A 25,231-nucleotide genomic window follows, 5' to 3' on the forward strand; every position below is an offset into this window, starting at 1 on the left:
GCGCAGAGATTTCGGGGACGGTGGGTGGTGTGAAAAATGTATAAGTAGGCAATTGGGAAAATACTTGATGAAAGATGTGAAATAAAGGATTAACTATAACTGTAAGATTAACTACTGATCATATGCATAAGGAGTATGTTATAGTGATGCAGATCATGTGGGGTGGTGACTTGTGTCTGCAGAATTCCAGGAATGTCCTCTCCTACTATTCGTTGTATATAGTCATATCAAATAAAGCTTGTTAAACGTTTACTCATCAGAGTGTAGATCTGGTATTACTACAGCCACTACATAGCAGCTCTTAAAAGGTACCTGGATCTACACCTGAAGCACTGAAACCTGCAAAGCCATGAGCTTGGTGCTAGAAAGTGGGATGGGGTTAAAATGGTCATCAGTCAGCACAGACATAATGGGCTGAATGGTCTCCTTCTGTGCTATTACGTTTCCATGGTTCAATGGTTTTCACAGATTAAAGAGATTAAAAGGTCATTTAGCCAGTACATAGAAGCTCAGAGGACAGTAGTTGTTTCATCAAAGCACCTTTAAATACACTTTTTCAAATGCAGATTTTTCAAAAAAAATTGTAATGCACTTTTGCCAAGGCAAATTTTTTATTTCATAAACTGTGAAAATCCAGGCTTACTTTTCAATTTACTTTGGACTTTTCTAGCACAGGACAGATACAAACCTTTCAATCCAAGTAAGATTTCCTCAACAATCTTAAATCTTAGTTGACAAATAAATGCTGCTGCAGGTTTCATATGAAGTACACAGAATTATCAAGCTATTATTAATTGGCTGTTAGTTAGAAAACCAAAAAAACAAGAGACAAAAAATGTATACCATAAAATAGTGAGGATTCAATTCATTTTACAAGTAAGGATTGGTAAGAATATAGAACATAGAATATTACAGCGCAGTACAGGCCCTTTGGCCCTTGATGTTGCACTGAAATGTGAAACCAATCTGAAGCCCATCTAACCTACACTATTCCATTATCATCTGTATGTTTATCTAATGACCACTTAAATGCCTTTAAAGTTAGTGAGTCTACTACTATTGCAGACAGGGCGTCCATGTCCTTACTACTCTCTGAATAAAGAAACTACCTCTGACATCTGTCCTATATCTATCACCCCTCAACTGAAGACTACAGCCCCTCATGCTAACCATCACCATCTCAGGAAAAAGGCTCTCACTGTCCACCCTGTCTAATCCTCTGATCATCTTGGACGTCTCTATTAAGTCACCTCTAAACCTTCTTCACTCCAACAAAAACAGTCTGAAGTCCTTCAGCCTTTCCTCATAAGACCTTCCCTCCATACCAGGCAATATCCTAATAAATCTCCTCTGCACCCTTTCCAATGCTTCTACATGCTTCCTATAATGCGGCAACCAGAACTATACACAATACTCCAAGGTCAGCTGCACCAGAGTTTGTACAGCTGCAATACAACCTCATGGCTCCGAAACTCAATCCCGCTACCAATAAAAGCTAACACACTATCACACCCTTAACAACCCTATCAACCTGGGTGGCAGCTTTCAGGGATCTATGCACATGCATACAGAGATCTCTCTGCTCGTCCACACTACCAAGAATCTTGACATTAGCCCAGTACTCCGTATTCCTGTTACTCCTTCCAAAGTCTTTGTGTTTATGAAAATTTTCATGAAGTATTTTCTCTAGCTGACAATTATTTGAGAGTTTGAACCCACTTTTACTCACCTCTTGCTCTCCGGATTAGGGGGAGGAAGGCTTTAGTTACTCGGATCATTCCCCACAAGTTAACATCTGCAATATCCTTGTAACGTGCCAAACTTGTGAATTCCACTTCTCCAAAGGTTGAGATGCCAGCATTGTTTACCACACCCCAAAGACCTGAGTAAAGGACACAATGCATTTGGTCATCACAATATGTTTGGGTACGATATGTAACATCTTTGATCTATCAGACCATGGATATCTAAGGAGAACAGATGTTTTTAAAAATGGCTGGAGCTGACCTGCAGTTCTATATCACTCTCAAATTTCTTCTTGAATTCTCACCATTTTTGATCAAGTATAAATGTCACTTCTTTGTGCCATTTGAATTCTCAAAAGTTGTATGACTGTTACCGCACTGTGGTAATGTTACATTGTACTGCCTTCATTAGAGTTTTACTTCATTGATCAACAAAGAGAACCTTTGTCAGCACTCCAAGAGGAAGAATATGGTGAAGGATAACCATGGAGCAATGTTCATGTTGGAACTTGGTGGCATGGAGCTGTTGATTTAGAGGACAACCCCAAAGAATGGACAATCTGCAGGCAGTCAATACATGTAACATTTTGTAAATTCCACTTTGGAAATAGAACCAGTCTGACTCAAGATCGGGATACAGACAAACTCTGACCTCACACCTTTAACACATTGTCTGAGCTGAGGTGCTACCTTTTGTTATAAAACCTTAAGCTATCTCAAGAAGGTGACTTAAAAGAAGTTCTGGGATTTATATATTAATGAACCGAAACCTGCAATCCATTCTAAAAGATGAAAGACTTAACAAACAATCCAGGTTTGTTCAATATATCATTTCAGTTGCACAACACTGAAACCTTGTGCTATAAATTCATTGTCTGATGAAGGAGCAGTACTCCGAAAGCCAGTGCTTCCAAATAAACCTGTTGGACTATAACCTGTTGTGTGATGTTTAACAAATATACAAGTTTTCTATTGCTGGCAAAAGAAAGCACTTGCCAGGGAATCAATACACCCATAGTAAAAATATCATTTTCCATTAACTTTGTATCTCTTGAAAATTGTCCTGATAAGTGCAAGATGAAAACCTTCAAACTGCATCTTTTTCCAGCAACACTTACGTGCTACACTACCAAACATGTGTTAATCTACAATTTTCAACAGATTTCCACCACAAGCAGTTTTGCAGCTGATGAAAAGACAGCAAAATGCAATTATGAGCCTGCATGAGGGGATAAGTAAATCCTCATAAACTTTATAAATTATTTGTTCACGGGGTGTGGATGTCATTGGCTAGGTCAGTATTTACTGCGTATCCCTAAATGCCCCTCAGAAAGTAGTGGGAAACCGCTTCCTTGAATCACTGCATTCCATTCAGTTGCAGGGAACAGAATGGAAGGCATACCTACAGTGCTGTTAGGAAGACAGTTCCACTTTTGACGCAGCAGCAGCAAAGGTGATATATTTTCAAACCAGGGCACTATATAGCTCAGTGGGGAACCTGCATGCGTTGTTCCTATGTATCTGCTTCTCTTACTCTTCTAGGTGGGAGGGGTCAGACATTTGGAAGATGGTTCTGAAGGATCTAGGTAAGTTGCTGCAGTTCATCTTGTAGATGAACTGCACCAACTGTGTTGGTGGTGGAAGGATAATAGATAAAGTGCTGCTCAAGCAGACTGCTTTGTCCTGGATGTTGCTGAGCTTCCAGAGTGTTACTGGAGCTGTATTCATCCAGACAAGTGAAGAACATTCCATCATACTCCTAATTTACATCTTGTAATGGTGAACACTCTTTAGGAAGTCAGAAGGTGACATCTATGCCTCAGAATTCCGAATCTGACTGTTCTTGTAGGAGAAAGTGAGGACTGCAGATGCTGGAGATCAGAGCTGAAAATGTGTTGCTGGAAAAGCGCAGCAGGTCAGGCAGCATCCAAGGAGCAGGAGAATTGATATTTTGGGCATGAGCCCTTCTTCAGGCTGTTCTTATAGCTACAGTATTTATATGGTCTAGTTCAGGTTCTAGTTAATTGTAATCCCTATGATGCTGATCACTGGTAATGCCACAAAACATCAAGGGAGAAGGTCAGATTCTCTCTTGTTGGAGATGGCCATTACTCAGTGTTTGTGTGACATGAATGCTTCTTGCTCTATATCAGCACAAGGTCTGTATGCGTATGGACATCAATGGTTTCAAGAAGTCCTGAATGTGAAATTATCAGGGAACATCTCCACTGCTGACCTTATGACGAAAGAAAGGTCACTGATGAAGCAGCTGAAGAGAGGCAAAGGTGAGGACTGCAGATGCTGGAAACAAGAGTTTACATCAGAGTGGTGCTAGAAAAGCACAGCAGGTCAGGCAGCATCGGAGGATGTAAAAACAAAAAGCAGCTGAAGATGATTGGGCCTAGGATACTACCCTGAGCAAATCGTGCATTGATGTCTTGGGACTGAGATGACTGACCTCCAACAACCACAACAACTTCATCTGTGATTGGTATAACTCCAACCAGCAGAGTATTTTTGCTCTGATTCCCACTGACTCCAGTTTTACACAGGATATGTTCCCATACTCAGTCAAATGAGGTGTTGATACCAAAGGCAGAAACCAGCTGCCAATCACTGTAGTGCTGATCTTTTCCCCTTTTTTTGGGATCAAGGCTGTAATGTGATCTGGAGCTAAGTAGTTCAGGCAGAATACAAACTGGGTATCAATGAGTAGGTTAGTGCTGATTGATCGCATTGTTGATGATAACGTCTTTCACTTTACTGATGATCGAGATAGACTGATGGGGCAGTAATTGGCCAGGTTGGATCTGTCTTGCTTTATGTTTACAGACATACCCAGGCAATTTTTCACGTTGTCAGGTAAATGCTTGTATTATAGCTGTAATGGAACAGTTTTGATAGAGACATAGCCAATTCTGGAGAAAAAATCTTCAATACTATTGCCAGAATATTGTCAAGGCCCACAGTGTTTGCAGTATCTGATATCTGCAGCCACTTCCTTATGACACACAAAGTAAGTCAAATTACTGAAGATTGTGTCTGTGATGCTGGGCACCACAAGAGAAGACTGAAATGAATTATCCTTCAGCACTTCTGCTTAAGCCACTAACGTGCTGGATTTCCCCTGTCTTTGAAGCTGGGGTTACTTGTGAATCCTCTTCCTGTTAGTTGTTTAATTGTCCACTACAAGTCACATCCGAGTCTGGCAGAACTGCAGAGCTTAGAACCAATCCATTGATTTGTGGGAGCACTGGAGTCAATGGGAAATCAAGGTAAAAATATTCTGCTGCTCTGCCTATTGCATACTGTTTGCGTGCAACTGATCCTGCAACATAGCTTCACCAGGTTGACATCACATTAAATATCATTTTACTCATTGTTGCTGCTCCAACTGATACAACAGAGTAGCTTTCAAGTTCATTGCAGGAGGCCTTTAAGAGATATCACAATTAGTTTAAACATAATCTTTAAGCTGCAGACAGTAAAGTCTTTGAGCAATTATTTTTAATAATAATTGAAATAATGCAATAATAATATAAAGTCAAGCTGTAAACTATGTTAGTAGTTTATGGACTGGAATATTATTAACTGTTAATCAAGTGGTTAGCTCAGATTGCAGGATGAGTTGGATTACTTCCCTATATTTCATGTTGCAACACTGGAACATCACCAGACAACACAGAGATAAATACAGGACAAATGAGCTGATATCATTCACAAGGGAGTTTGACAGAACTGTTGCTTTAAAAGAGATTGAGGAAATTGCAAGGTGACAAAATACCAAAGTCCATTTCATTTGCTTTACATCTGGTCATTGTATGACACACAATAATAGTGGAATATTTAACCACTAGTAGAAACCAATCCCTATTGTGAACTCTGTAACAGATTCAGATATGAGCACAAATCATAAAGACCATTGGTCTTCATGAGTTTAAAGTTCTATACAAACATGCTACATTTACCAAAAGCCAAGCTCACACTATATCCCAAATTGTTACCCAATTTGCAGTTAAATGAGTCAATATTAACAGCTCATGATGTATTGTTTTCAATTTCCTCCAAGTCCTGATTGGCCAGAGATGCCAGGTTCATTTGCCTGTCACTAGGTCCATCCTCACATGCACGGTTCCTCACACTGTCAATGTCATTGGTGAGTGCCTACCAGTTGATGCTGAGGATCTAAAATTAGAATTTAGGCTGTTGTCAGAAGCAACAAGTATACATAGATTTTTATTAACCACAAAATGGCTTCTCAATTTAAAATAACACAACAAAATGGCTGCAAATAATCATTCGACTCTGTGAACTTGAACTGATGCTTTGCTAAGCTGGTTGTATTTAGAGAGATAAGAGAAAACAATGGAGTTTTCATAATATTAATCATAAGACAGTGATTTGGTATTCGAACTAACTTGAACTGCTACCATGACATGACGATTTATGTAATTAAGACCCCTTTCCCATGGAATATCCTTGGATTAGCCTGCTGTCAATCATGTCACCATATTACATTTGAATGGTCCTTTCTTGTAATTAAGGCTAAACTGTCTCTTAAAAAACATATAAATAATGTGTAATTTTTGAATGTAATGGCGCCATTTCTCCACGGAACACAGAAGCTTTTAACCTCCGTGTTGCTGGACAAATCTGCGCCAGGCTGCCTTAATTTATTAAACTGATAACTTTGCTTTAAACAGACCGTACTCCTAATGATTCTTTTGACTGATCTTGAACCGAGAAGCCCCTTTGGAGGGGTCTACATCTTCAATGCCAGTATGAGTTTGCATCTGAGATCCTGTCTGCTGCTCTTTCTGCCTCTCTCCTGAACCCTGATCAGCCCTCTTGCAGAAAGGAAAGAATGAGGTTTTCAGCAGCAGATGATCAATATTTAACAGATGAAGCCAAGGATTTTGTAGATGCCTCACTGATAGTTTATCTTCCATATGAATGCGTTATGCATGGTGAGATTGAGGCTGAATGCCAAAATTATCTCTAGATTGGTTACATCAAGATCTGCAACTCAAATAAATAACAGCAATACATGCTAGACCAAGTCAAAGTAACCAAATACACAGATACCAACTTAAAGCATAGCTGGAAACAGTGTTGTACAATGTACAATGGACCATTCAAATGTACAACACCATTTGTTATGTAAAAAAGATCTAAATTACCAGTTACAACAATTCAGTGAGAGTTATAAGAAAATACAACACAGAAGCTATTTGGTCATCGGGACTGGGTAATTTGCAGAATAATCTAGTTTAAGCCACTTAGTGATGCCTTTCACCTATCACTATATTTTTTTTCTTTCTAAAGTATTTATCCACTTCTCTTTTGAAAGCTACAATTACTTTGCTTCTGTTAATTATGTGTCCATCCATTTCATGCCCTAAACACTCACTGCATTAAAAAGCTTCTCGCCATGTTGCCTTTAATGCTTTTGCTAATCACCTTAAACAGAATCTCCTGATTATTGACCCTTCAACGTATATAAACTGTTTCTCTTTATTCATTCTATCAAATGCTTCAAGATTTTAAATAATTTCAACAAATTGCCTCAGACCGTCTGTCAAACAGCAAGAGTATTGGTTGCTTTCCTTTGCCAGCTGTTCCACCTAACCAAATTATTAACAGCACCAATGTTGCCATTTTCCTCAAAGCAAGGAGAATTAAGAGGGCTTCTACTCCCTCAATGTGTCACTAGCTACCCAATATCATGTGTGTCCATGATAGAAATAATTTTGGTTCATTCACACAGACACACTAGTATTCAAGAATGATTTGAAAAGGATAGTCATACGAAAGACTGCATTCTGTAAGATGTGGGGTATGTGCTGTGCCCATGCAAGATTATACCCTTGGTTCCCATATCCCCATATTCAACAGCAACCAAGAACTGAGTGTTCAAAGCAATCTCCTGATGCTTAGATCATTCAGATGGAGATTTGCCTTATTTCTCTGAGAAAACTAGAAACTTAGCTGCAATAGACACCTTCTATTCCACACACAAGGTGTGCTTTTGTTTCATAACTTCATTTATATCATTATACAAATCTGTTGAATAATGTACAATTTAACAAGTTTCTCTCCTAGATGTTGCTGACTCATGAATAAAGCCTATTTCTTTATCATATATTATACTCTTTTCTGCTGTACTAAATATTGTGCACTGATTGCTACTCATTGCAATCTCTCTTCCAACTTCATAATCTACAGCATCTTTAGAATTCTCAATCACATTGCATATTAGTTTCTGGTGAAGGACATAGATCGTATTAAATATCAATGGCAGTTCCCAATATTCAATCCCTAAACTAATAGCAACCACATTCTGAATATCAACAACAGAAATGACAGTCCCACAGTGGCTGCTGCAGTTGTATTATCATGCATGGATACATCAATCGCAGTGTTTCATTTCCAGTCTTGCACGCTAAGCTCAAACTCTCTGTTGTGGTTTAACAAAAAATATTTGTCTATACCATGTTAACCTTAATATCAAATAAATGTGATCATTCCAATTTTAACAGTCACCTAAAATATTCATAATTGCTTTAAGAAATGTCTTGGACAGTAGATATCAGTGTAGAAAGTGTAACCACTAAACCTAAACTTAAATTTAAAAATAACATGAATGAAGAAAGCTGTAAATCTATGGTGTCTTCATCGAACAACCTGTACTTTTTATTCAAAAAAATAAACATACCTTGTGTTTGAATTAAAAAGCATTACAATGTTGTGCTATAACCCTTGGAACCCCTTGAATCCAGGTAGATGGGAGAAACATCTCTTGCCATCGGCTGTAATGGTTATATTCAATTTGAATTTTGAATTTGAATTGATTCTAAGTCTTTGTGAATCCACAACATAAACCATTAACAACTTTGGCATAAACTGGCTGCTTCAGTCAGCCAGAGAACTACTGCCATGGAAAATGGAGTACTAACACTATAGAGATACTTCTGAAAGTGTTAGAAGTCTGTTATTTAGGATCCTATTTTTTTGCAGAAGGTCAACGTGTATGATGAAACTTTGATAATGATCAGAAAGTAACTATTGATATCAAAGTTCCACAGGAAAAAATTAAATGTGTAGTTCACTCTGATGATGTTCTGCACTATCAGGCTACTGGTAAGATTTTATTCTGCTGCACTGTAAAACTCATGAATAATCTATCCGGATCTCATAGGAAACATGATGTTTAGTAATGGAAAAAGAAAAACCATAAAATAGCCTTGGAAAATAACTATGTGTCTTTAAAGAAGGTCAATTTGAAATATAGTTATGTTTTAGACCAAATCAAGTCAAAGGGAGGATAAAACCACAAAGAAAATGACCTCTTCATCACTACAACAAATCCAACCTCAATTAATCACTACCTCACTTACTGACTAATATTAAAACTTACATCTCAGAGAGAGTGGACTTGCAACATATTTTGTTAAATTATCCTATTGATATGACCAGATCCAATTTGAAATGGAACCCACATCATACCCTTCTCAGGTTCCTTCAACTGGCTCTTTACAAAATCCACGGCCTGTCGCACCTCCTCATCTGTGCATACGTTCATTTGAAGAACTTTCATACGTTCACATTTCATCTTCTCAAGTGTTTGAGCACCTTCTCCATTCTTATCCTTCCAAAGAAAAATATAATTACTGCCATTTTTCAACTGCTAAATGAAACAAAAACAAGTTTTCTTCTTGGTTCAGGGTAGATATATTTAGTGGTGTCACAACAAACAGTAGAACAGAAAGATCCCAGGTTCAATGCTGAACCTGTGCAATTAGCTAAACTTGTCCATTTTGCAGTGGAATGCAACCAGTGATCCCCATAGTCCCATAACAGAATATTCGGCTGGGTTTCACAAGGTAAATGCTGCTCAGTGACCTCACTAAAAAGTGCACAGATGTGAATGTTGAATAAGATGAATAGACTTTATTAACCGGATTCACAATCTAATAGTCTGCCAAAGCTCATTGTCTAAACTCATGACTAAAGAATGGTCATTTGAGCATGGTACCAAAGGGGAAAGAACCATGACAATAGCCAACAGGAGTTTGCTTCTACAAAGATGCTATCAAATTTACTGCATAAGCTTCATTCTCAATATCTAATCTAGGCTAATATTTTACAGGTAAGTTATGACATTTTTTTAAAGCAGTATCTACATTTTGCTAAATTTATACTTCATTTTGGAATTTCTTGCCAAATTTCACACTTCTTTGGATATTTTTTTGTAGAAGCAAAATACTGTCTATTGTCTTGGTTCTTTCCCCTCAAATGACCATTCTTTAGTCATGAGTTTAGACAATGACCTTTGGCAGACTATTAGATTGTGAATCTGGTTGGTAAAGTCCACAAGACCGAAAGACATAGGAGCAGAAATTAGGCCATCCAACCCAGCGAGTCTGCTCCACCATACAATCATGACTGATAAGTTACTCAACCCCATTCTCCCACTTTCTCCCCGTAACCCTTGGTCCCCTGAATACTCAAGAACCTGTCTAATTAAGTCTTTAATATACTCAATGACCTGGCCTCCACTTAGATTCACCACTCTCTGGCTCAAGAAGTTTCTTGTTATCTCCATTCTAGAACACCTTCTCCTTTTAAGGCTATTCCTTCAAGTCCTAATCTCTCCCACCAATGGAAACATCTTCCCAACATCTACTCTGTCCAGAACATTCAGCATTCATGTTGCAATAGATCCCCCTTCATCCATTATAATACCAGTATAAATCCAGAGATCTCAAACGTTTCTCATATGTTACGATTTTCATGCCTGAGACCTTTCTCATGAGTCTCCTATGAATACGCTCCAAGGCCAATACATTCTTCCTGAGATATGGGGCCCAAACTGCACACAATACTCTAAGTGTGGTCTGATCAAAGCCTGATGGAGCCTCTGAAGTACAATCAAATCTCCATTAAAATAATTTTACTGTGGAAATCTCAAAATAAATATGAGAAATAATAAATAATGACAATAAGTAGCCATTCTGTTCCGACAAATTTCATTCTTCACGTAAGTGTTTTAAAAATAAATGTGCACTCTTGGCACTACGGTGTCATTATATTTCCTATTCCTGCCCTTGTATAAATAAGTAATAAAAATATTATGACTAGAAGATGCAGCAAACTCCATTTTGAGAAACAGAATTTGAGGAATTTAATATGGTAAGTGTTGAATGCTTGGGAGGTAAAAGGTAACTTTGGACCCACGGTTCCCAAAGCTCTTTACCACTGATGCTTTCCTCATGTCATTTCTGAACCTGCTTAAGCCTAAGTAATAGAGATTGGTCACTTTGATTTGCCAACAACTCTATTTTGTTATAATGTAAACTATCAGAAAGTGAACTAAACGGATCTTGGATTTTTTTTTAAATCTCAGAATTCCCTTGTTCCTATGCTCATTCCCAGTAATGTCTTTTTATTACTAAATCGACCAAAGTTCAAATTTATGGACACATGCCTAAGACACGAAATAGGGAAAAAGCATTGCATGCAGTAAACTCCAAGGCCAGCAATAAATAAATGCTGAAAATAGACAGCAGTTCTGATAATGTCCATCGACATTATCTCTCTCCCCTCCCCCCCCCCCGCCCCCCCCCCCCGCCGATTGAAAATTATCACAGTCAGATTGACCACCCACTTTACACGTAGCCTGATTATATTTTCCATTGACTTCACAGGAAAGTATACAAATTAGTCCAACTAGGGTACAGGTCATATGGAGGAGGAGAAAGTGAGGAACTGCAGATGCTGGAGATGAGAGTCGAAGAGTGTGATGCTGGAAATTGAAAAGGAGATATGACTGTGGTAGCGAGTCTGCTTCAGGACATGGCTGAAGAGCTTCAGGACAGAGGAGATGACCTGAGGGGTGCAGTGAGAGAGAGATCACCGAGATCCTTGTAGAGGAAGGAGGAGAACTTCTTCAAGGTTGGCATCCTTGGAAGAGGCTTTCGAGTAAGGTTATAATCAACTAGGACAAAGTGAGGACTGCAGATGCTGGAGATGAGAGTCAAAGAGTGTGGTGCTGAAAATTGAAAAGGAGATATGACTGTGGTAGTGAGTCTGCTTCAGGACGTGGCTGAAGAGCTTCATGAAGGGCTTACGCCCAAAACTTCGACTCTCATGCTCCTCAGATGATGCCTGACCAGCTGTGCTTTTCCAGCACCACAATCTTCGGCACAGGTCATACTGAGCACTAACATAATACATGGCTCATAAGTAATACTTGCCATGAAATAAGCCACTGGATTTCGTGTAGGGACTTTTACCTTATCTATCTTAGATATTTTAACAAGCAGCTTAAATAATTAACAAACCTGGTCTGATAAACACAATGACTGATTTTTCTTTCTCCAGACAAACAGCACACAAATGACATGAAAAATGTGCTACAGTTTTGAACTTAATGGAATTAATAAGAATGCACATTCAATACTTTAGTGATTTGAATCATAAAGTTTGTTTAGTGATTAGATTAGATTAGATTTGATTACTTTCAGTGTGGAAACAGGCCCTTCGGCCCAACAAGTCCACACCGACCCGTCGAAGCGCAACCCACCCAAACCCATTCCCCTACATTTACCCCACCACCTAACTCTACGGGCAATTTAGCATGGCCAATTCACCTAACCTGCACATTTTTGGACTGTAGGAGGAAACCGGAGCACCTGGAGGAAACCCATGCAGACACTGGGAGAATGTGCAAATTCCACACAAACAGTCACCTGAGGCGGGAATTGAACTGGAACTTTGCAAATTTTAGTTTTCGTGCAGCATTTTATCATTTAATTCATATCACAATTACAATGCACGTTTTATTTTTATTTGTTGACAGGTTGTTTGCATCAAAGTTAGCAATTGCTGGATATCTCTAAATGCCAGGAGGAGCTGGACATCCTTCATGAACCACTGAAGAGTTATTGTCAGGCTAGACCGTTTCAGAAAGTCTGGGAGTATCTTAAGAACAGATTGGTTAAAGACAGCAGATTGATTTCGCTTTAGTGAACCAGATGGTTTTCAATGAAAATTTGGTAATTTCATGGTTACCAATGCTCTTACTAACAGGAACTTGGTTAGGCCACTTTTGGAATATTGTGTACGGTTCTGGTCTTCTTCCCATCGGAAGGATGTTGTAGAATTTGAAAGGGTTCAGAAAATATTTACAAGGATGTTGCCAGAGTTGGAGGATTTGAGCTATAGGGAGAGGCTGTATAGGCTGGGGCTCTTTTCCCTGGAGCATTGGAGGCTGAGGAGTGAGCTTACAGAGGCTTATAAAATCATGAGGGGCATGGATAGGATAAACAGACAAGATCTTTTCCCTGGGGTTAGGGAGTCCAGAACTAAGGGCATAGTTTCAGGGTGAGAGGGGAAAGATATAAAAGGGACCTAAGGGGCAACTTTTTCACGCAGAGAGTGGTGCATATATGGAATGAGCTGCCAGAGAAAGTGGTGGAGGCTGGTACAATTATAGCATTTAAAAGGCAGCTGAACGGGTGTATGAATAGGAAGGGTTTAGAGGGATATGGGCCTAGTGCAGGATTAGGTTAGGCTATCTGGTCGGCATGGACAAACTAGACTAAAGGGTGTGTTTCCATGTTGTACGTCCCTATAACTCTGTAACTGAATTTAAGTTCCCAAGCTCCAATGGGGGGATTTGAACTCATGTCTCCAGATAAAGTAGTCTTTGGATTATTAGTTTGACAACATAATTACTTTGCTACTGTATCCCATATACACATGGTTATGGTCCTGACAGTGTTGCATGCAATTTGCCACTACTCCTGCCAGGAAATCAGCTGACATGGTATGCCATGCTTATCTGTCTTGCACCATCCTCACATGGCCATTGTACCTCATCTGCAACAACACCACCCAACCATATCCAACTTGACTTTTTTTGTCTGCTCCTCTTCACTTTGTCCTCTATAAGAGATCTCTACAGCTTTTCAACTCTGGTAAAATGGCTGAAATACTGACATTTTGTTTTCTAGGTGCACAGTGGATGGCATGTACTTTATTAGCTTGAACTGCAAAGCACTCGGCTTTTTATTATATTTTCAAAAAGAAGAGGAATGGAAAATAAAAATGGTTTTAGTGTGCATCCTAAGTGTTTGACTGTGTAGAGGCGAAACAGATTATGAAACACATCATCAAAACTCTATGTAGTTAAAGTGCGGAGATGGAAGAATGAAGAGAATGAATTCAACATCAGGAGGTGAATCACAAGCATGACTCAGAATGAGCTAGGACGTACCACAGTCAGACAGGAACAGAATTTGTTGTTCTTACTCAAATTAGGGTGGCAATGCCAAAGTTTAACCAAGTTCAAAGTGAGTTCACAGTAAATAATTCTGTGTTTGCATGACAGAAGTGGAGAGATTTAAAATGCAACTCCAGCTCCCAAGAAAAAGGCAAAAATGTTTCAAAAAGTGCGCATTTAAACATTCACATCAGACTTGCACTGTTCTGATTTTCAACCTATACAGGTTCTGGGATGCTGTGAAATTTTGAGACAGTACAGTTATTTTATTGCTGTATTTTTGATTGTGTTTTAAAAGATATATAAACTAATGGAAACCAAGATATCTGCATCTTACCTTCACAGTATTTTTGACACTAGGGTTATGGGTTCTACTGTTTTCTTCAGTTGTATGTACATTGAAAACTGGAAAAAGTTACATGTGGGGCCAATTTACCTATGCGTGCTGATGACAGCATGGTAACCCTGCACCATATCTGTTTAAAGACACAGAAAATCTAAGGAAGAAATTGAGTATGAAAATAGTTTAAAATAGAGCTTCTTCACGTCTGGAATGAGAGGTAAAGTTAAAATTAAATCCAAACTTTAAAAAAAAGGCTTCTTAGCATGTCAATATTGTCAAGTTATATTTATTGATAAAAGTATTTCCATTTAAGTGTCATTGCCAAGTGCTACTCAAACACTCAAACTTTCAAATACAGGTCAATGCCCTTAAACATTAACTCTGTTTTTCTCTTCAGATGTTCCAAAAACTGCTCAGAGTTTCCAAAAATTTCTGCTTCTCAAGCAAAGCTTTCTAAATCACGTCCAAACCAACAGTGTTGCTCCAACATTTACATCTCCCACAACTTTTGTCATCAAAAATGTAATTGGCTAAATTAGAAAACAAGATGCTTTTGAATTTCTTCACTCCAAAGACCTAGCAGAACAAATAGAACACATCACAGACTTACCTTTAAGAGGCAGCAGGCAAAGACCGTAAAGCCTTTGCTGTGTAGATGCTTGGCCAGAGCAAACCCAATTCCTTTATCACATCCTGTGATCAAAACGGCTTTGTCCTTAATCTAGAAACAAGGATCACCAATAATGTAGATGTGTTAATTTTACATGATTTAGGAACACACCTAACCCTCCAACAAAATTAGCTATGAAATATGAGTATAAAAAATAAATACTCTGATCCTCCTTGAGCTACCAAACAATTTAAACCTAGTAAACTACTGTTACATAATTAAATGCATTATATTTACTAGCTGAATACTGGCAAATGTCATTAGAATGAAGATTTTGATCATTATTTTCAAAGCATTAGACTCATTACACAGACTTGTTGCATATCAAAATAGGGGATCAGTCTTCATGTGCAAGTCCTGAGTAAATAATCCTAAAATAATTACAGGAAGTGACTTAGATTAGATTAGATTACTTACAGTGTGGAAACAGGCCCTTCGGCCCAACAAGTCCACACCACCCCGCCGAAGCGTAACCCACCCATACCCCTACATCTACATTTACCCCTTACCTAACACTATGGGCAATTTAGCATGGCCAATTCACCTGGCCTGCACATCTTTGGACTGTGGGAGGAAACCGGCGCACCTGGAGGAAACCCACGCAGACACGGGGAGAACATGCAAACTCCACACAGTCAGTCGCCTGAGGCGGGAATTGAACCCGGGACTCAGCCGCTGTGAGGCAGCAGTGCTAACCACTGTGCCACCATGCCGCCCATAATTCAGTTCAGAAAAATCCTGCAAGACCTTGTAAATTTAGTACTTACTGTTTAATAAATAATTTTCTGCTTGAACACCAAGAACCTGTGTTAAATAGTCCCAAAATACTGCTTTACAGGGGGATATCCCAGCTTCACAATGATATTAATTACAAACTTTCAAGTTTGTTATAGAGTCATAGAGATGTACAGCATGGAAACAGACCCTTTGGTCCAACCCGTCCATGCTGACCACATATCCCAACCCAATCTAGTCCCTCCTGCCAGCACCCAGCCCATATCCCTCCAAACCCTTCCGATTCATATACCTATTCAAATGCCTCTTAAATGTTGCAATTGTACCAGCCTCCACCACTTCCTCTAGCAGCTCATTCCATACACGTACCACCCTCTGAGTGGAAAAAGTTGCTCCTTAGGTCTCTTTTATATCTTTCCCTTCTCACCCTAAACCTATGCCCTCTAGTTCTGGACTTCCCGACACCAGGGAAAAGACTTTGCCTGTTTACCCTATCCATGTCCCTCATAATTTTGTAAATCTTTATAGGGTCACCCCTCAGCCTCCGACGCTCCAGGGAAAATAGCCCCAGCTTGTTCAGCCTCTCCCTATAGCTCAAATCCTCCAACCCTAGCAACATCCTTGTGCATCTTTTCTGAACCCTTTCAAGTTTCACAACATCTTTCCGATAGGAAGGAGACCAGAATTGCACGCAATATTCCAACAGTGGCCTAACCAATGTCCTGTACTGTCACAACATGACCTCCCAACTCCTGTACTCAATACTCTAACCAATATTGGAAAATTACGTTAAAATTGCTGTGTTAAACAGCAATTTTATTAAGAGCTGCCTCAATAACTCAATCTGCCCATAAATTTTGACAAAAAGACAGCCACAATATTAAAAGTAATGTAAGTTATGTACACAACACAAAACTTATTTGAAGGCAATGAAATATAAAAGATTAAATATGTCTTGTTACATGGTCAAGTGATTAATATTAGAGTGGGTTTAACCATTATTAAAGGGAATAATTAGTACTTGGTGATACAAACTCTAGTTTTTCTCATTTGCATCAAGAATTTTGTTTCAAAAGTATATAACATAGCGAGGAATCTTAGAGGTGTCTGAGCAACCTGATCATGGTGAGATTTGTCTGATGAAGACTATCTCAAAGTCACAAGCATCTTGCTCCATCTTTTAAGCTTTTGCTGAGCAGCAATGCAAGTTTATCACGAGGCAGCAGCAAGGTGCCAATTATGGGTGAATACGACTTGTTACACCATATTAATGGCACACAATCCCTCATTAGTATTCAGCTTTCCATTTTACAAAACTCACCAAACAAACAAGACATTGAGAACACTTGACATAGAAATTAGAGTAGGGCTGCAGCTCAGCTTCAATTACTTCAGATCACCACTTGCTCCAAAGGGCCTCCATGTTGTGCACAGGGTACAATATCTACAGAGGGACACCTACTTGATGTATAGAGGGATCTTGGAGTTCAAGTCCACAGCTCCCTGAAAGTGGCACTCATATAGATAGGGTGGTAAAGAATGCATATGGCATGCTTGACTTTATTGCTTGGGAAACTGGGTACAAGTGTCAGGATGTCATGTTGCAACTTTACAAGACTTTGATTAGGCCGCACTTAGAGTACTGCATTCAATTCTGGTCACCATATTACAGGAAGGATATGAGGGCTTTGAAGAGGATGCAGAAGAGATTTACCAGAACGCTGCCTGGATAAGAAGGTATGAGCTATAAGGAGAGGCTAGAAAAACTCAGGTTGTTTCCCATGGAGTGGCAGAAGCTGAAGGAAGATTTGATAGAAGTCTATAAAATTACGACATATAGGGTTGATGAGTCTAGATTAGAGTGGTGCAGGAAAAGCACACCAGGTCAAGCAGCATCCAAGGAGCTGGAAAATCAACGTTTCGGGCAAAAGCCTTCATCAGGAATGAAGCCAGGAAAATCGACATTTCAGGATTTTGCCCAAAACATCTATTTTCTTGCTCCACGGATGTTGCCTGACCTGCTGTGCTTTTCCAGTACCATTCTAATCTAGACTCCGATTTTCAGCAGGTGTGGACTTGTGGGGCCGAAGGGCCTGTTTCCACACTGTAACTAATCTAATCTAATCTGCAGTCCTCACTTTTGCCTATATACGGTTGACGGTCAGAATCTTTCCCAGATTTGAAATGTCTAATACTAGGGGGAATGTATTTAAAGTGACAGGGGGAAAATTCGAAAGAGATGTGAGGGGCAAATTGTTTTGCACAATGTGGTAGAAGTCTGTAATGTGCTGCCAGGAGTAGTAGTGGAGACAGATACAACAGGGACATTTATGGGACTTTTAGATAAGTACATGAATAGGCAAGGAATGGAGGGATATGGACCAAGGGCAGGCAGAAGGGATTAGTTTAATTTATTGTCACAACATTGTGTGATGAAGGGTGTGTTCCTGTGCTGTACTATTCTATGTGCTATCTCACAGCACACAGCCCACACACCTCCCACCTACACTGACACTGGCATCCAACATGAGCCAGCTTCAAAGAGCCCTCATGGCACGTCTCTGATTTCCTTTCGGCATATTTCTACAATTCCATTCTGCACTGGCAACTATCACTCTCATGTTGCTGCAATATACTGTACACTCAGGGGCATGTCCCCAGTTCACAGATTACTTCAGGCTCCAACTCTTGGCCGTTCACTTGCTCTCATAGGTTCAGAGTGAATGAACGCTATCTGGATGCATCCCTTTGTATTGCATGTTTTTGAACTTTGTCCCCCTTGACCAGAGCCAGACTCCTATTAATTCAGTCATACCTCGTGACCTAGCACAGGTACAAAGACAGGAAGTTTATCATGATTATCAACAGTGACCAGTCAAGTCAAGGGAGACAGCCTTCATTTAAGGAGTCCCAGCACAGTAAATCAAGGACAGTTTACAATACCAGTCAATGGGCTTGGACATGGTCAGCCAGCTGCTTGAAGCAGTCAGAATCAAGATCCTCACCTCAAAGTGGTGAGAAACCAAATGTCCGGCAACCAACCACATGTCCTCACAGTATCTGCCTTATTGTGGACCTTTTTCCTCCTGGTATGAGAGAGAGGCAGGTATTAAAAATCCAGAGTGAAGGGTCCAATGGTAACCATGAAACAGATCGTCAGAAAAACCCATCTGGTTCACTCATGCCCTTTATGGAAGGAAATTGCCATCTTTACCTGGTCTGCCTACATGTGACTCCAGACCCACTAATGTGGTTGATTCTTAACAGCCCTCTGAGCAATTGGGGATGGACAATAAATGCTGGCCTAGACAACAATGCCAACATGCTTTACAGAGTCATAGAGATGTACAGCATGGAAACATACCCTTTGGTCCAACTCGTCCATGCCGACCAGTTATCCTAACCTAACCTAGTCCCATTTGCCAGCACTTGGCCCATATCCCTTCAAACCCTTCCTATTCATATACCCATCCAGATGCTTTTTAAATATTGCAACTGTACTAGCCTCCACCACTTCCTCTGACAGCTTTTTCCATAACATGGACCACCCTCTGCGTGAAAAAAGTTGCCCGTTAGGTCCCTTTTATATCTTTTCCCTCTCACCATAAACCTATGCCCTCTAGTTCTGGACTCCTCCACCCTAGGAAAAAGACCTTGTCTATTTATCCCTTCCAAGCCCCTCATGATTTTGTAAACCTCTATAAAGTCACCCTTTAGCCTCTGACACTCCAGGGAAAACAGCCCCAGCCTATTCAGCCTCTCCCTATAGTTCAAATCCTCCAACATCGACATCCTTGTAAATCTTTTCTGAACCCTTTCAAGTTTCACAACATCTTTCTGATAGGAAGGAGACCAAACTTGCATGCAATATTCCAAAAGTGGCCTCACCAATGTCCTGTACAGCTGCAGCATGACCTCCCAACTCCTAAACTCAATGCTCTGACCAATAAAGGAAAGCATACCAAACGCCTTCTTCACTGTCCTATCTACCTGCGACTCTACTTTCAAGGAACTATGAACCTGCACTCCAAGGTCTCTTTGTTCAGCAACACTCCCCAGGACCTTACCATTAAGTGTATAAGTCCTGCTCTGATGTGCTTTTCCAAAATGCAGAACGAATAATATAAGAATGAAGAATAAAAGAAATAAGGCAGATGGAAGAGGGTGGAACAAATATACTTTGGTACATTGTTGCAGGTAGGAGTGGGGTTTCCCAAGTGAGTAAGTAGGCAGTGCAGAGGGCATGTGGGGTTCATAGTGTTGGGGATTGGTGTGGGAGAGCATGTGCTTTGGTGGGAGGTGGCTCCAGTGGCAAAGACAGCTTTAGTTTGAAGTATTGGAAAGAAGAGGGTGGCACTTACTGTGGCGGAATGAAGAAGGCCATTGACCATCCACAGTGTTGGGCATTCCTTCTCTATGACTCTATCTCAGCACCGTAACCATGCTGCTCTGGTGTCGTGGCAGTCACTGGTGACCCTAGGGGGAAAGAGGTAGTCCCACATTTACATCACCCCATCCAGCTGGATACCCAGGTCTATGGCCGCAAAGTGGGATTCTGCCATACCCAGGGCAATTGTCATGGCAGCTCCAGACCAACAGTGCTTCCTGGGTGCAGGACAGGCTTTTAAATATGACATGGGCACAAGGATTGCCAGGCTTTTGGTAGATATCCAGTAAGTGGAGCATTGTTCCAGGCACAGCATGTTGATGGGGTAAGAATTAGACATGAGGTGCAGAGTAAGTAATTAAAGGCAGTAGGTTGTGGCAAGACATCTAGCCAGGCCTCACAACAAGAATCCCCCCAGAAACACAACTTGCAGTTTGCCTAAAAAACATACGATTCAGTCCATAGGAGCAACCGGCAGACACATTATCTAATCCAGGGTTTCCCAAAGTGATGTCGAGCTGAAATGTTTTGGTCATGAGTTCAGAGGCACCAAGGCCATCACATAGCTCTGCCACTCTACCCTGCTCATACGAGTCCTATTCCCTACTCCCCCAAGTTCTTACAAAGGGCTCATGTAATTTAAGCCTCAAAAGGACAGTGGGAAGTAGCATGGAAACATGTAATCTAACCTGTTCATCTCCTCTGACCAGGCTACATTGATGCATATCCCTTAGTGCTATCACACTGCAACTGTACTGCTAGTGCAGCTGCATTTTGCCTTGGCCCTACACTTACAGATTGTATGCCTTGAATCCAGAGTGCTGACACAATGCGTAAATGAAAGCAGAACTCCCAAAGGAGGATACATCCACTTACTTCATTTGGAAGTCGATTTGGGCCTTCAAACCTGATTTAAAAGACTAAGTGGGTTCTAAACTGAGATTACTTTGTACCTGGTAGTCCCATCCACTACTAGAAACTTGCCATGTGCCAATTTGGACATTTTCAATTTTCTTGTTCGTTCACCTTTGAAACTTTAAAAGGAGAAAATGTAGTACAGCAAGTGATTATAATGCTTTATATATCAAATAAAAACAGAAAGCATTACTAATACAGAAACAGAAATTGCTGGAGACACTCAACAGGTCTGGCTGCATCTGTGGTGAGAAAGCAGAACTTTGACGAAGACTCACTGGAATCACCGAATCCCTACAGTGTGGAAACAGGTCCTTTGGCCGAACAAGTCCACACCGACCCTCCGAAGAATATCCCACCCAAACCCATTTCCCCACCCTGTTACTCTACTTGTACCTCTGATTACTGTACCCAACCCACACATCCCTGAACACTATGGGTAATTTAGCATGGCCAATCCACCTAACCTACACAGCTCTGGATCATGGGAGGAAACCCAGAGCACCCGAGGAAACCCATGCAGACACGGTGAGAATGACTCAAAACATTAATTATACTTTCTGTTTCAGATTTCCAGCATCCACAGTTTGTTGTTTTATTTAAGCACTATGAATAGCCTGTTCCACATGCTTACACCATTTTTATCCAAAATACATGATGCATGAATTACCCTTTTCTTTGTTATTCACCATTTGAAATTCTGACCTTTATTTGAACTGCCGACATGCCTGCCAAACTTGTCTAAATAAACATTCCACAAAATCCTTAACCTTAAATACTTCTGTGTCAGTGTTGTTAAGATCTCGCTATCGCTTGAGTTTCTGTAAATGGACTTAATGCAGCTGCTTTTCACCTGCTTGCATAAGTTGAAGTCCTTTTAGAAGCAAACTAAACTTTTGATGAATACTGTACAAAATGCCCAAATTGTGATTCTATAAACATCATACAGAACTCTCGAGGTCAGAGCCAAATATCTTTCTCGTGTTGCAACACTCTTCAGATGTTTCAATTTAGTCTGCACTAATGTTCTGATGAAGTATTAAATGTATTTGTCTCTCCTAAGATGCTGGGATATCTGCAAAGTGTTTTCTATTTTGTTTGAATTTTCCAGCAGTATTTCACTTTTTTTTATTATGAACTCTCATTCCAAGGTTTCATACCCTTAAACCATAACAGATATAGACCATGATTTTAAGTTTCACTACAGGACCGGGAAAAGGCTCAATGAGGTTAAACATTTTTAAAAATTTTCTTTCGCTTCTGATGGGTCAGCAGCATCCCTCTAGGTTCCAGTGGGCCAACTCTAGTTCACACCTATACCCTTAACCACCACCATCCACCCTCCAGCCATTATCAACATGAAAAAGCCTCATGATAGTGACCACTTCCAAAGGCTGGTGAACTCCTGTTGCCTGATTTATCACATCTGCCTGCTGCTAGGCGTGGAGTCCTTCAGAGAGATGTTTTAAGGGCATGCCAATTCACTTATAATGCATCAAGAGAAAGGGTGCTTTAAGTGTAGAAAACTACAGAGATTGCTTCATCCAACGTGGTAGAGGAAAATCACTTCCAGGCCAAACTAGAAGAGTTTATTGTAATATAGTTTATTGTATGTTAGCCACTAGTTTCAAGTTACACTGATATGATAGACAATGTTATAAAACTTTGAGAAGACCAAATGTCAGTTCTCACACCTTAGTAAAAACAACGACTGTAGATGCTGGAAACCAGATTCTGGATTAGTGGTGCTGGAAGAGCACAGCAGTTCAGGCAGCATCCAAGGAGCAGATGCTAAGCCGCTCTGCTCACAAATCCATAGTCACCACGCGACTACTCTAATATATATCATAAGCAACCAACCCATTTATAGTTCAGGCTAATGAACCACTATATATTCTATAGGCACCAATCTTCTTTGGTGTTTGGCAGTGTTAAATTTGTTACCAAAATCAAGAATTCAACATCAACTATCTCACTCCATAATATCTTCAAATGAATCCAGTCAGTCGATTAATTGTGAATTGTCATTTTAAACGGTCTGGTGATTTTCTGTAACACCTTCAAGATTATTTCCTTGCAATCCCTCAATCCATCATCATGGTGAGTGGAGCTTATTGCATGTGTCAGCATTAACTCTTTCAGACCCTTATTCAACAGTGGAGTTGCAATCTTGTCAGGAAAGTGCTGAGATTTTAGTTCATGGACTTTAGTTACATATGCAAGATTGGATTGTTGCATGAACCAGCATTTCAGACTGCAATTGGAAATGAAACCCTGAAGCTAAACTCTTACAGGCCTCAGCATTGAAACTGTTCACTCATCCCAATAACCCACCAGTCTGCAACAAGCACCAATCCTACCATAAGTTAAAATCCGTACCTTTAGTTTTTCTAGTTACATTTAGCTGGCTCTAAATTTGTAATGATCATTTGCAACTATGCCCAGTTTGATGCCTTGTATTTTAAATATTTGGGACATAATTCAAAATTATCCACAAATATAAATGACTAACATTCATAACACTAACCTCGATAACACACCATCAGTGATCAGTCACCACACAGGTACTCGAGTTTGGATCACAAGCAACCAACTAATTTATAATTCAGGCTGATACGCTCCAATACATTCTACAAGCACTAATCTTCTGCAGTAGTTGGCAGTGTTAAATTCCTTTCTGAAACTCAATATACATCAACTATCTCACTCCATCCACCCAGTCCCAACATCCTCAAAGAAATCCAGTGAGTGGATTAATCGTGAATTGCCATTTCAAAAGCCATACTGACTGTCATTTTTTGACATCTGTCATTACAATTCTAATATTCCTGTGCAATTATACCTTTTCATAAAATCTGCATGTTAACAGTCATTCTTAACACTTTTTCTGATCATGGAATTACTTGGAATTTTCTGCAGGTCCAAAGACTTCAGGAAGTATTACTATGGAGACAACTTCAAATCTCTCTACGGAAAACTATCCGAGCTCTGACAGTGTTTATCTTGCATTTCTGCAACTTCCTTAACATGTTTCCATGTGATTTTAGCCATTTCTAATCTTCTCTCACCATTAGTCGTCTCTTCCTGTTTGAAATGTTTCTGCATTCTTTATTTGAAACACAAATGTAAAAATAGTGGTATAGTATTTCAACAACTTCCTTCTCGGTTATCACCTGTAGGTTATCACAGGTTAGTAAATGAGCATTCTCCTGAGGTCTTTAATACATTTTTACCATAAAAGGTGATAGCTGTGTTGTTCCCTTTTTTTATTGTTTCCAGATATATTCTCTCCCTTAATATCTCTTCATGTTTGAATACAGGGGGTCCCCAATTTATGAACACATTCCCATGCGGCTGTATAATTTTAAAGTTCTGACATATGAACATTTCCAAATTTACAAACAGCTACTTCACATTGTTCTGTATTGTGTTTAGACTTGTGCACAAACCAACTTTTGAACAGACTCCAGAACAGAACACATTTGCAACCAAGGAGCTGCCTGTACTTGAAAACAGTTGAAACGAATCTGAAAGTAAAAAGCTGGCATTGGTAAAAGCTGCTGGATTGTTGAAAAAGCAAACTATTTCACAAATGTTCTTTGAGGAAAGAACCCAACTATCTTGCCTTATTTTATCCATACAGTGATGTCCCTATATGAGACTTACATATCCTCTTAAGTGAACTAACAAGCTACAAAATCATACCAAACAACCACCGGTGTTTCAAGACAGCTACATCCCATCACTGTCTAGGAGCAACTAGATAACTAGGTCGATGCCCACATTTTAAAAATAGTTTTTTCCTAAATCAATAGAAACAGAACTATTCGAAGTGAGATAAGAGCCCAGGCAGCAGCAGCAGATTGCCAACTTATGATGGCATTCCAAAATATGGGATAGTTGAATAAGTTAGTTTGTATTATGTTAGATCTCAGAGTCAGTATGTTTAAGAGACATGCTCATGCCATCATAGCATATAATCAGAGGCTATAAAGGTCAAATATGCTATCTTATGCCAGAATCACTTGTGGAATGACACAGTAATGAAAGCTCAACTTCCCCAATATTACCTGGTGTAGTTACAATTTTCCAGCTTCATGTTAACCAATGTGCCTGTGAATATAATGCTTGCATGTCACATCTACTTGTA

At 39.8% G+C, this 25,231-nt stretch overlaps 1 protein-coding gene across 2 annotated transcripts in view; it reads right to left on the minus strand.

The window, feature by feature from the left end:
* The window catches only part of LOC140478821 (D-beta-hydroxybutyrate dehydrogenase, mitochondrial-like), a 39,752-nt gene that overhangs the window by 7,036 nt on the left and 7,485 nt on the right, over positions 1-25,231 (minus strand). Inside the window, exons 2-5 of one of the 2 annotated variants that reach the window (XM_072572234.1) lie at positions 18,785-18,865; positions 14,985-15,095; positions 9,252-9,393; positions 1,730-1,882 (exon numbers count right to left, since the gene is read on the minus strand). In XM_072572234.1, coding sequence (XP_072428335.1) covers positions 1,730-1,882; positions 9,252-9,393; positions 14,985-15,095; positions 18,785-18,826 — 448 coding nt within the window. In that variant the 5' untranslated portion in view covers positions 18,827-18,865. The remainder of the gene's footprint in view (positions 1-1,729; positions 1,883-9,251; positions 9,394-14,984; positions 15,096-18,784; positions 18,866-25,231) is intronic. The other variant, XM_072572233.1, reaches the window with a different exon arrangement.

The sequence above is a fragment of the Chiloscyllium punctatum genome, chromosome 6 (assembly GCF_047496795.1).
Source record: "Chiloscyllium punctatum isolate Juve2018m chromosome 6, sChiPun1.3, whole genome shotgun sequence".
Classification (NCBI taxonomy): Eukaryota; Metazoa; Chordata; class Chondrichthyes; order Orectolobiformes; family Hemiscylliidae; genus Chiloscyllium; species Chiloscyllium punctatum.